At 50.0% G+C, this 13,971-nt stretch overlaps 1 protein-coding gene across 1 annotated transcript in view; it reads left to right on the forward strand.

Annotated features, from left to right (window-relative positions):
* Positions 1–13,971, forward strand: part of LOC103815082 (leucine-rich repeat-containing protein 7) — a 94,559-nt gene that overhangs the window by 66,813 nt on the left and 13,775 nt on the right. The window contains exons 8-13 of the mRNA XM_050977504.1: positions 2,039–2,113; positions 2,597–2,741; positions 3,534–3,606; positions 6,340–6,469; positions 8,120–8,235; positions 13,892–13,961. Of these exons, the coding sequence (XP_050833461.1) occupies positions 2,039–2,113; positions 2,597–2,741; positions 3,534–3,606; positions 6,340–6,469; positions 8,120–8,235; positions 13,892–13,961 (609 nt within the window). The remainder of the gene's footprint in view (positions 1–2,038; positions 2,114–2,596; positions 2,742–3,533; positions 3,607–6,339; positions 6,470–8,119; positions 8,236–13,891; positions 13,962–13,971) is intronic.

Consider the following 13,971-nt stretch of genomic DNA (forward strand, 5'->3'; position numbering starts at 1 on the left):
CTGTGCACCCCTGGAATGCCAGTCTGGCTCCCTGGAGAGCAGCTGCACCCAAGCTGCCATCAAGGAAGGGAAGAGGCAAATCCCAAAGTTTGGCACCTCCCTGGTTCTTTCTGGGGAGTCAAACCTGGTCCAGGAGGAGGAGGAGGAGGAGGAGGAGGAGCTGTGCCTGGAGCAGGGCAAGGCTGGAGGCAGCAGCTGTGCCAAGTTTGGCCCCAGAGGTCCAGGAGTCTGCAGGCAGCAGCAAGGCTTAGGGAGAAATTCAGGAGGGGAATGGGGAGGGAAGGAAAAGGAAAGAGGATAAAAGAGGATGTGACTTCCTCAAAAATTCCTGTGAGTTTTCCATTCAGAATCGATCCCAGGAAGCTTTTCTGTATGGAGGGGGTGGTCAGACCCTGGGACAGGCTCCTGGAAAGGGACATTTGGACAATTCCCTGAAAAACATCCTTTAAGGTTTGGCCAGACTGAGTTGGTCAGGGAGCTGGACTGGGTGGTCAGTGTAAAACCCTTCCAGCTGGTTCCCTTCTGTTCCTGTTCCTGTTCCTATCCCTGTTCTATTCCTTTGCCTGTTCTATTCTATTTTATTCTACTCCTCTTCCCATTCCTTTTCTCTTCTCTTCCTATTCCTTTTCTGTCCTATTCCTGGTCCCATTCCACGCTATTCCAGTGGCAGCAAGCTGTGTGGAAAATGTGAACATTCCCCAAACAGCCCCAAACCAAAGCCTTTCTGACACAGACAAATAAGTTTTTAATGGCACTTTGATACCAACCCACCCACGAGATCCTGTCTGGATCATGGGGGGGGCCATAATGTGGAATATTCCATGGGAAATTCCACCATCCTGGGAAATCACAGTCCAAGGAATTGCCCATCAGAGTGTGCCCTGCACAGCCCAGGAACAGGCCTTGCAGAAAGGTGTCTGTTAATGAGAGGGATTGGAAAGCAAATTAAAGCTGAGAGGGGAAATTATGATTATCCATAATGACCTCAGCCCGTGAACACTCCAGAGGGATAAAGAAACATTAATCAGCCCAGGAACAAATAGTATCAAATTCCCATTAATCAGCTCAGCCTGGAAATGAGAAGTGGTTTTAATCATCCAAGGACAGCGGAATTTCAATGGAATTAAGAGAGGCAAAATAAATCATCTTTAAAATGCTCACCACCAGCTTTTAATGGGAGCTCATTAGGTGGAGACGTGGAAAACAAGGGGTGAGTCCTCCTGTTCATCAGCTTTGTTCTTATCTGCTGAGGCAGCAGGAGCTTCTCCCACCGTTTCCTGGGCAGGTGGGAAATCAGATTTCTCCTGGGAATGGCAACATTCCAAACCAGACCATGCAGGGCAGCTCCAGGTCTCTCTTGGCCTGTGTTGGAATCGCCCCAGAGCAATTGTTCTGCCTCCAAAGGCTGATTTGGAGTGGAATACGTCGTGGAATATTTCATGGAACATTTAATACCAGGTTCTGACAGGCTTTGAAAAAAATCTCTACAACCTGCGAGGGCAAAGGCAAATTTTTTTACTGAGGAAAGTGTTTTATGGGAAAGGAAAACACTGCTGGGGAAACTTGGGAATGTTTGTGGCCTGGATTTGTAATTCTGGGGTTTCACAGCTGTAAGGAGTGAGGAGTGGTTTGGGGAATTGCCTTTTTTAGCTCCTCTCACTGGTACCCTGAGAAGAATAAAGCAGATGAAAGTTTGATTCTGCAATTCCAGGTTTTATCAGTGCCCATTTTCTCCTGTGCATTCTGACTCCTGGCTGTGCCAGCTGCAGATGTTCAATCTCCCCAGGATGTGTCCTTTGGGCTCATTTCTATTGCAAAAGGTTCTTAAATTGTACAAGTTTTCATAAAGAGCAGCAGTGGTCAGATTACACCAAGGGAATGTTCTCTCCTTGTCCTTGAACACCTGGAGGGCTGAGGTGGGGAAACCAAAGGGAAGTGAAGAAGGAAGCTTTATTTTTGTAAGAAAATGTTGATTTTTATTTAGCTAAAGACACAGTGCTTGACTAAGCCTCCCATAATGATTTATTCTTTTCCTCAGCCTGAGGTTCTTGAACAAATCCAGAATCTGAAGGAGTTGTGGATGGACAATAATTCCTTGCAAGTGCTACCTGGGGTATGGACATTTATTTTAGGGAATTATTGGGTGATTTGGTGATTCCCCCGTTTGCCTGGCAGGGAACACCTGCCTGTGCATTTCCTTGGGTGGGTGCAGAGAGTCATCAGTTAATTAATTAATTAATTAATTAATATAAAAGATTTGGGATGGTTCAACACAGAAAAGCTCCACCTGCCTGGTGGAAGGTGGGAATTGGGAATATCCCCTGGATCTGTGTCCAGATGGAGAAGCACCTCACCTGCATGCCCAGAAATGCCAAATCCCAGCAGGTTTAATGAACTTGGAGCTCATTAATTACCCTGGGGGGGTTCATTTTGTTCCTTTGAGGCTGAGCCCACGCCGGCCCCGCCGCGGGGAGAGCGGCGATCCCAAGGGTGCTGAGAGAACTCCAGATCAGCTGGATTTGTGTGTTTGTCTCTAATTAACGCTCTAATTAACAGCTCTATCTGCTCAAGTAACTCTGTCTCACGTGCTATTAAGTCTATAGGGAAGTTAAAACAGCTCGTGTACCTGGATGTGTCCAAAAACAGGATCGAGACGGTCGACCTGGACATCTCGGGCTGTGAGGGGCTGGAGGATCTCCTCCTCTCCTCCAACATGCTGCAGCAGCTGCCAGATTCCATAGGTGAGGCAAGATCTGGCATTCCTCCCCATCTGACAGATTTTTAATTTTTTTTTTTTTTATTATTATTTTTGGAATCATGGCATTTTCTAATCATGGAGCAAGGCCAGCTATTAAATCCCACAGGAGGCAGAAAAAGGTGTCTGGGCAGTCCCATTTTGTAAAGTCAGGAGCAGAATTCCCTGGTTGGAAGGAATTGGCCCACCTGGTTTGCTGCTTTGAGGAAAAGAAGCCAAGAAGGACAGAATTAATTTCATTTAAATGTAAAAATCAGTCTGAGAGCAATGATGGGATTGCTGCTCATTCACAGAGGGAAAATGAAATAAAAAGGAAATAATTCAAACTATGAATTTTTATTTTGACAGTTTTACATGCATGGAATTCCTGGATTATTCAGGATCACATCCCTCTGCCCACTGGGATATTTCCTTTCAGTCCTGAGCCCTTTTCCCTTTCCCTTTGAACATGGAACTGCAAAATTCCTCAATTTTAAATCCATTGACTCAGATTCCAACAGGGATTGCTAATTAATGCTTCTAATTAGAGACACTCTTATTGGGTGTCTTCTCCCCCCATTTTCCATCTTGTTCTTCTACATCTCCCCATCAATCCCAGGATTTTTGTTCCATGGTTTTCTGCCCAGGTTGGTTTTTAGAGGGCATTTAGCAGGAACAAACCCCTTTGGAATGATACTCCCTAAAATCCAGAGCAGAGCTGTTCAGGGCTGCAAACCATTGCTTGTGGGATTCCAGGAGTTCTCCATGGGAGCTCTTTATCCATCATTTCTTCCTGCAGGATTGTTGAAGAGACTGACAACCCTGAAAGTGGATGACAACCAGCTCACCATCCTGCCCAATGCCATTGGAAAGTGAGTCCAAGTTTCCTCCTTTTTAATTAAAATTCCTTTTCCCTCCTGCTCAAGGAGTGTGGCCTTTCAAATAGAAAATAACACAAATCTACTTTGAATTATGAAATAATTTCCAACCCCCAGGTTGTGACATTTAAATTTGGAGCATCACTTTTAGTCCTGGGGATTTTTCAGTGCAAGGGGGAAGAAGGTAAAATATATCCAATTTTCCAAGAGCAAAACCCAAGGTTTGGGTGTGAATCGATTTGGATGAGCAGAGAAGTGAAAGCAGAAGAATTTGGGGGAAATCCATCCGTTGCCATGGCAACAGCCAGGGCTTGGAGCTCACAAGGATCTGGCTGTGGCCTCTCAAGGATGGAGAATTCCTAAAATATGACAGAAACCTCTGTGGGAAAGCCAGGAGGATTCCAGGGGCTGGGATCATGGGAAGCTCTCTGCTGTGGGGTCTCACATGGCTCTGCCTCCTTCTGCAGCTTGGTGGCTTCCAAAATCCTCCAGAATGATCCCATCCCACCCCTGCCAGGGCAGGGACACCTCCCACCATCCCAGGCTGCTCCAAGCCCTGGCCCTGGCCTGCTTCAAGAGGAATTTATCTTGTTGTGATGCCCTTTGGGAAAAATAATCCATATCTGTGGCCTGTTCCAGCTGCAGCCACTGGAAGGCCAGGCTGGCTCATCCTGGGAGTGTTTTGGGATTTTCATGGGGAGCATTAAAGGCTGGTGGTGGTGGGAATCACTGAAGGACAAATCTTTGCTCCCCAAATCTCGGTGCAGCAGCAAATTCTCATCCAAGTGAAAGCTCAGAAGGCTCCAAGGTCTCCTGGATGCTGCAAAAAGATGGATTTAAATCCAGCTTCAGCAATTCTGGGAGTGGGGATCAGAAACCTTTGAAGCCTTTTTTGTTCATTGCTGGAGGGAAATGCCCTTTTTTAACCCAGCATCTCTGCAGTGTTTGTCAGGGAGCTTTATTTTCATTTCCAAAGGCACAGCCACGGCTCCAAAGTGGAATTGCAGAGCAGCTGGGATCAGCTGGGGTCTCCACCTTGTGCTGCAGCCCCTGGCTGTGCTTTTCCAGGGAAAAACTCCCTCTCCTCTAACGAGGGCAGAGTGTCCCACATCACAGGGAGCTCAGCTCTCTGACTCATCCCTTTGGATGGACTCCAGGTCTCTTTCTCCGAAATTCCAGGGGTGGAACCCCCCCAGAGGCTGTCCCTGTCACCCAGGGATGGGCAGTGGGGAGGAGGGAGCATTCCCTCTGGGATGGCTCCATGCTGGGCAGTTCCACCCTCATTTCTGGGGTTCCTCTTCCAAGCACCAGCCCGTGGTGGCTCTCAGAGCTCACACTAGGCCTGGCTTAACCAAACATTCCCCCCAAAACCTGGGATTCCCTTCATTCCCTGGGGCAGCCAAAGGCTGGAGATGTTCCCTGTGGGATCTGGGGGGGTGGGAAGGGGCCAGGGGGAATTCAGGACCCCCAGCTGGGCCTGGGGCAGTGCTTGGGTCCAGTCTGTGCCAGAGTAGATCTGTGTTCCCAGGTTTTAGCAGGATCTGGAGTGGAAGAACCAGAGGGAATGGAGCTGGAAGGGCTGAGATCAGTGAGGAGGAGGAGGGCAGGGAGGGCACAGCTGGAGCTGTGGCTGCTCCATCCCTGGAAGTGTCCAAGGCTTCCCAGGGAAGCAATCACAGGGAAGTTCTGAGGATCCCCTGGGAGGAACAGCAACCTCAGCTTTCATTTGGCATCAATGCTGAAGGCTGAAAGATCTCTTTAATTAAGAAACTGAAATTAGGGTGAATTGGATACAGAGGGAAGACCCAGTCCTGCAGCTGAGGCTCCTGTGAATCTGCAGAGCAAGGTCTGGGGAGGGCGTGGTCAGAGCTCAGCTTCTTCACAGATCCTCCAAAATATTTGGGAAGAAACCAGAGAATCCTCTGGCAAGTCCCTGAGGCGGGGGGCAGGGAGATGGGAGATTTTAGGAAGAAATAATTGGCTGTAATTTAACCTTATTCTGATTAAAGGGCTTGAGGGTAAGAGGTGGAACGTGAGGAGCAAAGGGGGAGAGGAGCTGGGTGGTGGCACTTGTGGTGCTCACACCACTTTCCCTGGAAGGATTCTAACTTGCAGTCTCCTTTTAGAAAGAAATCAGGAAATATTTATTCAGGATGTTTTAATGTGTGTTGTCTATACCCTGTATATTGAATGTGTATGTTTGTATATCTCACTCTGTAATGGGCAGTACATCCATATATTCCCATTGGAATGTATTCCCCCTCCCCAGCAGCGGTGTCACCAGACCTTCAACCCTTTAACCTGTTACTTGGGTTAACAAACATGAAATTCTGGGTCCCATGGCCTTGGTTGCCTTGATCTCTGTCTGAAGTCCTTGGAATTCTTCAATATCCCAGAAAACCTGAATGGTAGCATGGGCAAACCAAGCGGCCTTCCAGCAGGTTCCAAAAATCCCATTGTTATAGACTCCTGCCAGGGAAATGATGGAACGATTTGGGTTGGGATGGACCTCAAAGCCCTTCCAGTGCCACCAGGGACACCTTCCACTGCCACAGGCTGCTCCAGCCTGGGACACCTCCAGGGATCCAGGGCAGCCCAGCAGATCTGCCCTGGGTGTTCCCTCTCAGGGCTGGTGGTGCCTGGAGCTGGTGAAGCCCCAGAGGTTTGGGGTTGTTAATTTGGTGGTGCAGTCCCTGCAGGGCACTAACGAGGGGTTTGCCATTCCAGCCTGTCCCTGCTGGAGGAGTTTGACTGCAGCTGCAACGAGCTGGAGGCGCTGCCCTCCACCATCGGGTACCTGCACAACCTGCGCACCCTGGCCGTGGATGAGAACTTCCTCCCGGAGCTGCCCAGAGAAGTGAGAGCTGCTCCACGCCCATCCCGGGCTGGCATGTCCCTGGAAGCCAGCATCCCATCCCTGGGGTGTCCCCTGGGAGCCAGCATCCCATCCCTGGCATGTCCCACAGGATCCAGCATCCCATCCCTGGGAGCCAGCATCCCATCCCTGGGGGCCAGCATCCCATCCCTGGGGGCCAGCATCCCATCCCTGGGATGTCCCACAGGATCCAGTATCCCATCCCTGGGATGTCTCCTGGGAGCCAGCATCCCATCCCTGGGATCCAGCATCCCATCCCTGGGAGCCAGCATCCCATCCCTGGGGGCCGGCATCCCATCCCTGGGATGTCTCCTGGGAGCCACCATCCCATCCCTGGGATGTCCTGTGAGAAGCCAACATCCCATCCCATCCTTGAGATGTCCCATGGGATCCAGGATTCTATCCCTGGGATGTCCTGTGGGAGCCAGCATCCCATCTCATTCCTGGAATGTCCTGTGGGATTCAGGACCTCATCCCATTCCCTGGGATGTCCCATGGGATCCAGGATCTTGTCCCTGCCCTGGGATGTCCCATGGAGCCAGCACCCATCCCATCCCATCCCATTCCATCCCTGAGATGTCTCCTGGGATCCAGCATCCCATCCCTGGCGTGCCTTGTGGGAGTCAGCATCCCATCCCATCCCCATCCCATCCCCATCCCATCCCCATCCCATCCCCATCCCATCCCCATCCCCATCCCATGCCCAGCCAGCCCCAGCCCAGTCCCCAGCCCATCCCAGCCCAGCCCCAGCCCAGCCCCAGCCATCCCCAGCCCCAGCCCATCCCCAGCCCAGCCCAGCCCACAGCCCAGCCCCAGCCCAGCCACCATCCCAGCCAAGCCAGCACCACCAGTCCATGCCCCCATCCCATCCATGGCCCAGCCCAGCCCACCCAGCCCCATCCCACAGCCCATCCCACCCAGCCCATCCATCCCAGCCCAAGCCCCAGTCCCATACCACAGCCCCATGCCCACAGCCCATCCCCATCACCATACCAGTCCCCATCCCCATCCCCAACCCATCCCATCCCCCACTCCCCATCCCCAGTCCCCATCCCATCCCCATCCCCAATCCCCATCCCATCCCATCCCATCCCATCCCATCCCATCCCACCCCATCCCATCCCCATCCCCATCCCCATCCCCCATCCCCATCCCCTCCCCATCCCCCATCCCCATCCCCACCCCATCCCCATCCCCATCCCCATCCCCATCCCCATCCCCATCCCCATCCCCATCCCTCCCATCCCATCCCATCCCATCCCCTCCCATCCCATCCCATCCCATCCCATCCCATTATCCCATCCCATCCCACCCCACCCCCGGGATGTCCCCAGCCCTGCCCCCACAGCTGCTGGTGGGATTGTCTGGGTGTGCAAGATCAAACATTGCCGAGGTGCTCGGGGCTCAGACTGAGCAGTAAATCCATGGAATGTTGGGAATATCCCTGTGAGGAGCCCCAGGTGTTTCCTGAGGTTCCTGCCAGCAGGAATATGTCATTTTCTGGTTGAATTTTGGATTTCCTGCCTTTTGTGGCGTTCAGTAAAACCCAATTTAGGCACCTCCCGACACGAACAGTGACAATGAACATTCCCAGATCTGGGTTCCATCCTTTGGGCTTTTCCATTCCTGCAGATTGGGAGCTGTAAGAACGTGACTGTGATGTCCCTGCGCTCCAACAAACTGGAATTTCTGCCTGATGAGATTGGCCAGATGCAGAAGCTGAGGGTGTTAAATCTGAGTGACAACAGGTACAGCTCACAGCACTTTTTTTTAGCCAATTTATGATTTTTTTTTTTAATTTAAACTTTTCCTTTGAGGTCTTTCTAAAGATACATTTCTCTAAATATATTTTAAAATTTAAAAATATCTTTAGAATTCTGGTTTTAAAATAGTATCATTATCATTTAACTTATTTAAGCTATAAGGAAAGAATCTTGGTTGCTTCTTCTTGATCTTTGTGGTTTGGTCTCAGCTCCTTTGCATCCAAGGGAAAACTTCAAGAAAACTAAAAAGGGCCAAAATCTGGATCTTGGTGTGTTTTAATAACTTCAAACTCATTTCTTTCCTTTATCTCCTGCTGTTTCCATAACAAAAAAAAAAACAAAAAAAAAAGAAGAAGAGAGAGATAGTCTATAGGTTTGTAATATTTAATGATTAAAAAGCTGATACCCAGGGAACCAGGAAACAAAAATTAGTTATCTTGCATCCACTGAAATCCAAGGAACACTTTTCATTTCCTCCAGCAGAGGTTTTTTTTTTGTCAAAGCCCAGATTTGCTTGTCCTCGTGCACAGGACTGTGCTTAGATGAGGAACAAAATGCTTCAAATGAGCTGTTCTTGATCCCTGTCCTGTGCTGCCACGGGCACATGGAAAATCTGAATTTCCCTGGGATTTATCCGTGTGGATGTGCCAGGACTGTGGTGATTTGCAGTGTCAGCACAGTTGGTGCAGGATGTGGGGGGTGAATTCCATTTATTCCATTTTCTCTCCAGGACTTGCCATCCACACTCAGCAAAAATTCGGGAAGGATTTCCCAGCCCAGTTTGGTTGCTGAGATTCAGGTTGAACATAAAAATATAAATCACATCAAGCCATGGAGAACCCCCTGGAATGTTGTTAATATTGTTTAAAATTCCCTCATTCAGTTCCATCCTGTCCTGCATTGCAATTCCGGGGCACAAATTCCATCCTGTCCCAAATCCAGTGGATTTCCAGTGGATGTCCCCGGGGCTGGGCCCTCCTCTGCCCTGTGGGGACACAAAGGAGGGGACACAGGGCAGAGGACAGCTGATCCAGGATTTCCTGGGAGCCAGGAATGCAGGGAGCCTTCCCTGGGCAGGGTCCTGCCCCCTTTTCCAACCCGGAATCCTGACGGGACTCTGAGCTGGGCGAGCAGGAAACTGTTGGGAGGTATTTGGGGTTTTTTTCCCATTTTTTTCCCCCAGTGCTTTTCCTGCTGGTCCCAGGGCCATCACTGGTGTGCAGGGACTGCCTCGGGTGCTGAGGTGGGACAGGGGCAGGCAGGGCTCCCCCCCTTCCTGGCTTCCAGCAGAATTCCAGCTCCCTGCCCAGCTGGGACGGGATTGGGATTTCCACCAGGGAGGAAGGGGATTATGGGACCAGCATCCCAGTGGTGTGGGATGTGATGTTCCATGGGGTGGGATGTGGTGTTCCATGGGATGGGATGTGGTGTTCCATGGGATGGGATGTGGTGTTCCATGGGAGGGATGTGGTGTTCCATGGGATGGGATGTGGTGTTCCATGTGGTGTTCCATGGGTGGGATGTGATATTCCATGGGATGGGATGTGGTGTTTGTTCCATGGGTAGAACGTGGTGTTCTATGGGGTGGAATGTGATATTCCATGGGGTGGGATGTGGTGTTCCATGGGAGGGATGTGGTGTTCCATGGGAGGGATGTGATGTTCCATGTGATGTTCCATGCGGTGTTCCATGGGTGGGATGTGATATTCCATGGGATGGGATGTGGTGTCTGTTCCATGGGGTGGGATGTGGCAGCTGTGCCCTTCCCACTCCCCCTCAGTGGTGTCTGGTGACAAAGATCCCAGACCTGCAACCCTTAAACCTGGCTCAATTGTCTTTAAACCTGGTGGGATTGTCTCCTCTACTTTTCTGGAGTGGTTTGGGAAGTGAATCTTTCCAAACCTTTCCTGCTCCGTGGCTCCCAGCTCTGGCTGAGTTTGAGCACTGCCCTGTTGAGATGTTGGGGTAATTCCCACCCTAATGAAAACTAAAAAGTTCTGACACTCTGCACCAAAGAGTTTGGATTAAGTCCAGACACCTTCCTAATGTTGGATTTTTAGTGATTTTTTTACTGTCTGTGGTCCCAGCTTCACTTTCATCACCATTCCTGCAATCCCTGTTGTTCCTTTGGATGAGCCCACAGGTTCCCACCAAAGAGAGCTGGGGCTCCCCTTCCTGCTGGAACATTCCCGTGTTCCCACAGCAGTTCTGGCCCTCTGCTCTTCCCTGGAGCTGGCTGAGGAGGGAGATCCCAGGAGCTCTTTCCCTGAAGCCCTTGGAAGAAGGGACACATTCTGCTCAGGGGAATCAGTGCCTGAGTCCCTCTCTGGTGAATTTTGGATCAGGGCTGATGGGAATCCCAGATTTGAGTCCCTCTCTGGTGCCCTTTGGATCAGGGCTGATGGGAATCCCAGATTTGAGTCCCTCTCTGGTGCCCTTTGGATCAGGGCAGATGGGAATCCCAGATTTGAGTCCCTCTCTGGTGCCCTTTGGATCAGGGCTGATGGGAATCCCAGATTTGAGTCCCTCTGGTGCCCTTTGGATCAGGGCAGATGGGAATCCCAGATTTGAGTCCCTCTGGTGCCCTTTGGATCAGGGCAGATGGGAATCCCAGATTTGAGTCCCTCTCTGGTGCCCTTTGGATCAGGGCTGATGGGAATCCCAGATTTGAGTCCCTCTCTGGTGCACTTTGGATCAGGGCTGATGGGAATCCCAGATTTGAGTCCCTCTCTGGTGCCCTTTGGATCTCTGCTCTTTGCCACTACAAACCTTCACTCTGTTCCTTGTCTTCTCCTCATCCCTGGAAGTTGGGACTTGCTGATCTTTGAATTTCAGGATTTCCTCCAAGCTCCCATGTTGGAATTCCACTCAACCCAAGGCAATGCCTCCTGCTTTCCTTCCCCATGCCACGCCCTCTAAGCTGTGTCCAAACTTCTCATCTCCCCACCTGGGAGTCCTCTCTCCCTTTCTCTTCCCAGCTCCAGACCTTTCCAAAGGGAGCACAGGATTCTCTTGGCTCTGCCCAGCAGAGCCAGCAGGGCTTGGATCTGGATCCAGGAGGTGCCCAGGGTGAGGTGTTTGTGCAGGAGCAGTTCTGTGGAAGCTCTGGCAGCTCCAGCTCACCCTGAATTTCTCCCAGCAGTGGCTGCTCAGCCTCAGGCTCTCGTGGGAGTCTGGAAATCCCAAATTCCTTGCCAGTAACCGGTGTCCCTGTCCATGGGTAGCCACAAACTCCTTGTCTCCCATCTGCTTCTCCTCTCTCCTCAGAGTCCTTCCAGGTCTGAGCCCTGTGATTGAGAGGTAGAATTGTTAGAAAAGTCCCTTGGGGCTACACTTCCCACAGAGCCTCGGTTACTGGTAAGTGACCTTTCTTTTAGCCCCAGGTTGTTCTTGAAGAGCTGAGAGAGCCCCCACTTCCTGCTCTTGAAAGGACTGAGAGAAACCCCCTTTTCTACTCTTAAAGGACTGAGAGAACCCCCCATTTCTGTTCCTAAAGGGGCAGAGAGAATCCCTAATTTCTGTTCCTAAAAGGACTGAGAGAAAACCCTTTCTATTCTTAAAGGACAGTAAGAACCTCCCATTGCTGTGCCTAAAGGGGCTGAGAGAATCCCCAATTTCTGTTCCTAAGGGGCCTGAGAGAACCCCCCATTTCTGTTCCTAAAGGGGCTGAGAGAACCCCCATTTCTGTTCCTAAAAGGGGCTGAGAAAAACCCCTTTCTATTCTTAAAGGACTGTGAGAACCTCCCATTTCTGTTCCTAATGGGGCTGAGAGAACCCCCGTTTCTGTTCCTAAAAGGACCAAGAAAAACCCCTTTCTATTCTTAAAGGGCTGAGAGAATCCCTCCCTTCCAGTTCCTAAAACAGCTGAGGGAATTCCCCATTCCCATTCTTGAAGAGCTGAGTGAATTCCCTTTTTCTGCCCTAAAAGAGCTGAGAGCATCCCCCCTTTCTGTCTGTGCTCCTGGGGTCGCTCCCACAGAAGTCAGAGGAGCTCCTCAGACCATCCATCCCCACAACTTCCATTCCCTGTGTCCTTCCCTCCTCCAGGCCAGGAATTAGGATTTGGTCAGGGTGTTTGCACGTGTGTTGCTACAGATGAAGAATTTTTCCTGCACTGCACAATTTAAAGGCAAAAAAAAGAAAAATTGTGTGGAAAAAGAGGCTGGGGCTTGGCTTGGCTGGAAATGTTCAAAGCCCAGCAATGGTTTTGGGTTCTCCCCATCTCTGACCTTGAATTTGAGGATTTTTTCTTACAAAGACTTTAACATCAGGCCTTGTTTGACGTTTAAAAGTTGTACCCAGGGGTCTTGGCAAAGCAAATGAAAAATGCAGAGTTCTGTGATTGGTTCTGGAAAACCAACATGGAACGGTCTTGTCCCGCATGATTCCAAGGGCTGTGGCCAGTTCTTCTCCCTCTGATTCCCAGCTCTCCACCCGAGTTCCCTGGAGCATCCCAGTGCCCTCCCAGAGACACCTTTCAGTCGAATCCTGACTTTTGTGTTCCCTTCTGAGGTGCCCAGAAACGTGGGAATCACTTCTGTGGGATGCAGGGTTTGAGTCTGGCACAAAAAGGCTTCTCCTCCTGATTCTTCCCAAATCTCATTTAGGATTTGGTTTCTCCAATGCTCCTTTTTGTCGCTCCCAGAAGCTGGGAGAGCCTCAGTGCATGGCTGGGCCAGGCCATGTGCTGGGAAAGAGCAGGGTTAGGTGGGAAATGGGGAAGGAATTCTTGGATGTGAGGGTGGGGAGGCCCTGGAATGGAATTCCCAGATTTGCTGTGGCTGCTCCATCCCTGGGAGTGTCCAAGGCCAGGTTGGAGCAGCCTGGGATCGTGGGAGGTGTCCCTGCCCATGGAACAGTGGGGTGGGATGGGATGGGATGGGATGGGATGGGATGGGATGGGATGGGATGGGATGGGATGGGATGGGATGGGATGGGATGGGATGGGATGGGATGGGATTTGAGGTCTCTCCTGACCCAAACCACCCTGGATTCCATGATTCTACAAAAACAGCCTGTTCAGAAGGAGTTATGGAAAAAAATTCAATGAGGATTCCACAAATATCCTGCCATCCATTCCCATTCCCACTCCCAGATCCCTTTTAGGAAACTCAGTTTAAATGTCTCATTAAAATGCTGATTTTTTTCCCCCTGCTCCATTTAATTTTGTCATTTAGGTTCAATATGAATATTTATATTACTTTAATCTTTGGTCTGACATTCCAACAAAAATGAATTTTCCATCATCTTGGAATATTTCTGTTCCAAACACCCAGTGTCCAAAAAGGGAGCTCTGTGGGTGACTCTGAGGCTCCTCTAAAGCTCCCTGGGACCAAGATTTTTTTCTTTTTTCTGTCTTATATGTGTAATTTTATTACACTATAACCAAAGGAAAATATCAGTCTCTCCTCAGTACCAAAGGATGTGGGGTCAGCAGTTCTACTTTCCAAATAGAGCTCCCCATGTGGAATATTAATCAAATATATAATAATAATAGGAACAATAGGAATAAACATTGATAAAATATTGCATTTTAGTAAAACTGATTTTAAAAGCAGTGACATTTCAGCTATTTCAGTGTGACAAATATGCTGCACACAAATCAAAGGATTCAATGTTGTCCCAATATTCTCCTTTACAGACTGAAGAATTTGCCCTTCACTTTCACCAAACTCAAAGAGCTGGCAGCCTTGTGGCTTTCTGACAACCAGGTAATGCCTT

Source organism: Serinus canaria, chromosome 8 (assembly GCF_022539315.1).
Source record: "Serinus canaria isolate serCan28SL12 chromosome 8, serCan2020, whole genome shotgun sequence".
Classification (NCBI taxonomy): Eukaryota; Metazoa; Chordata; class Aves; order Passeriformes; family Fringillidae; genus Serinus; species Serinus canaria.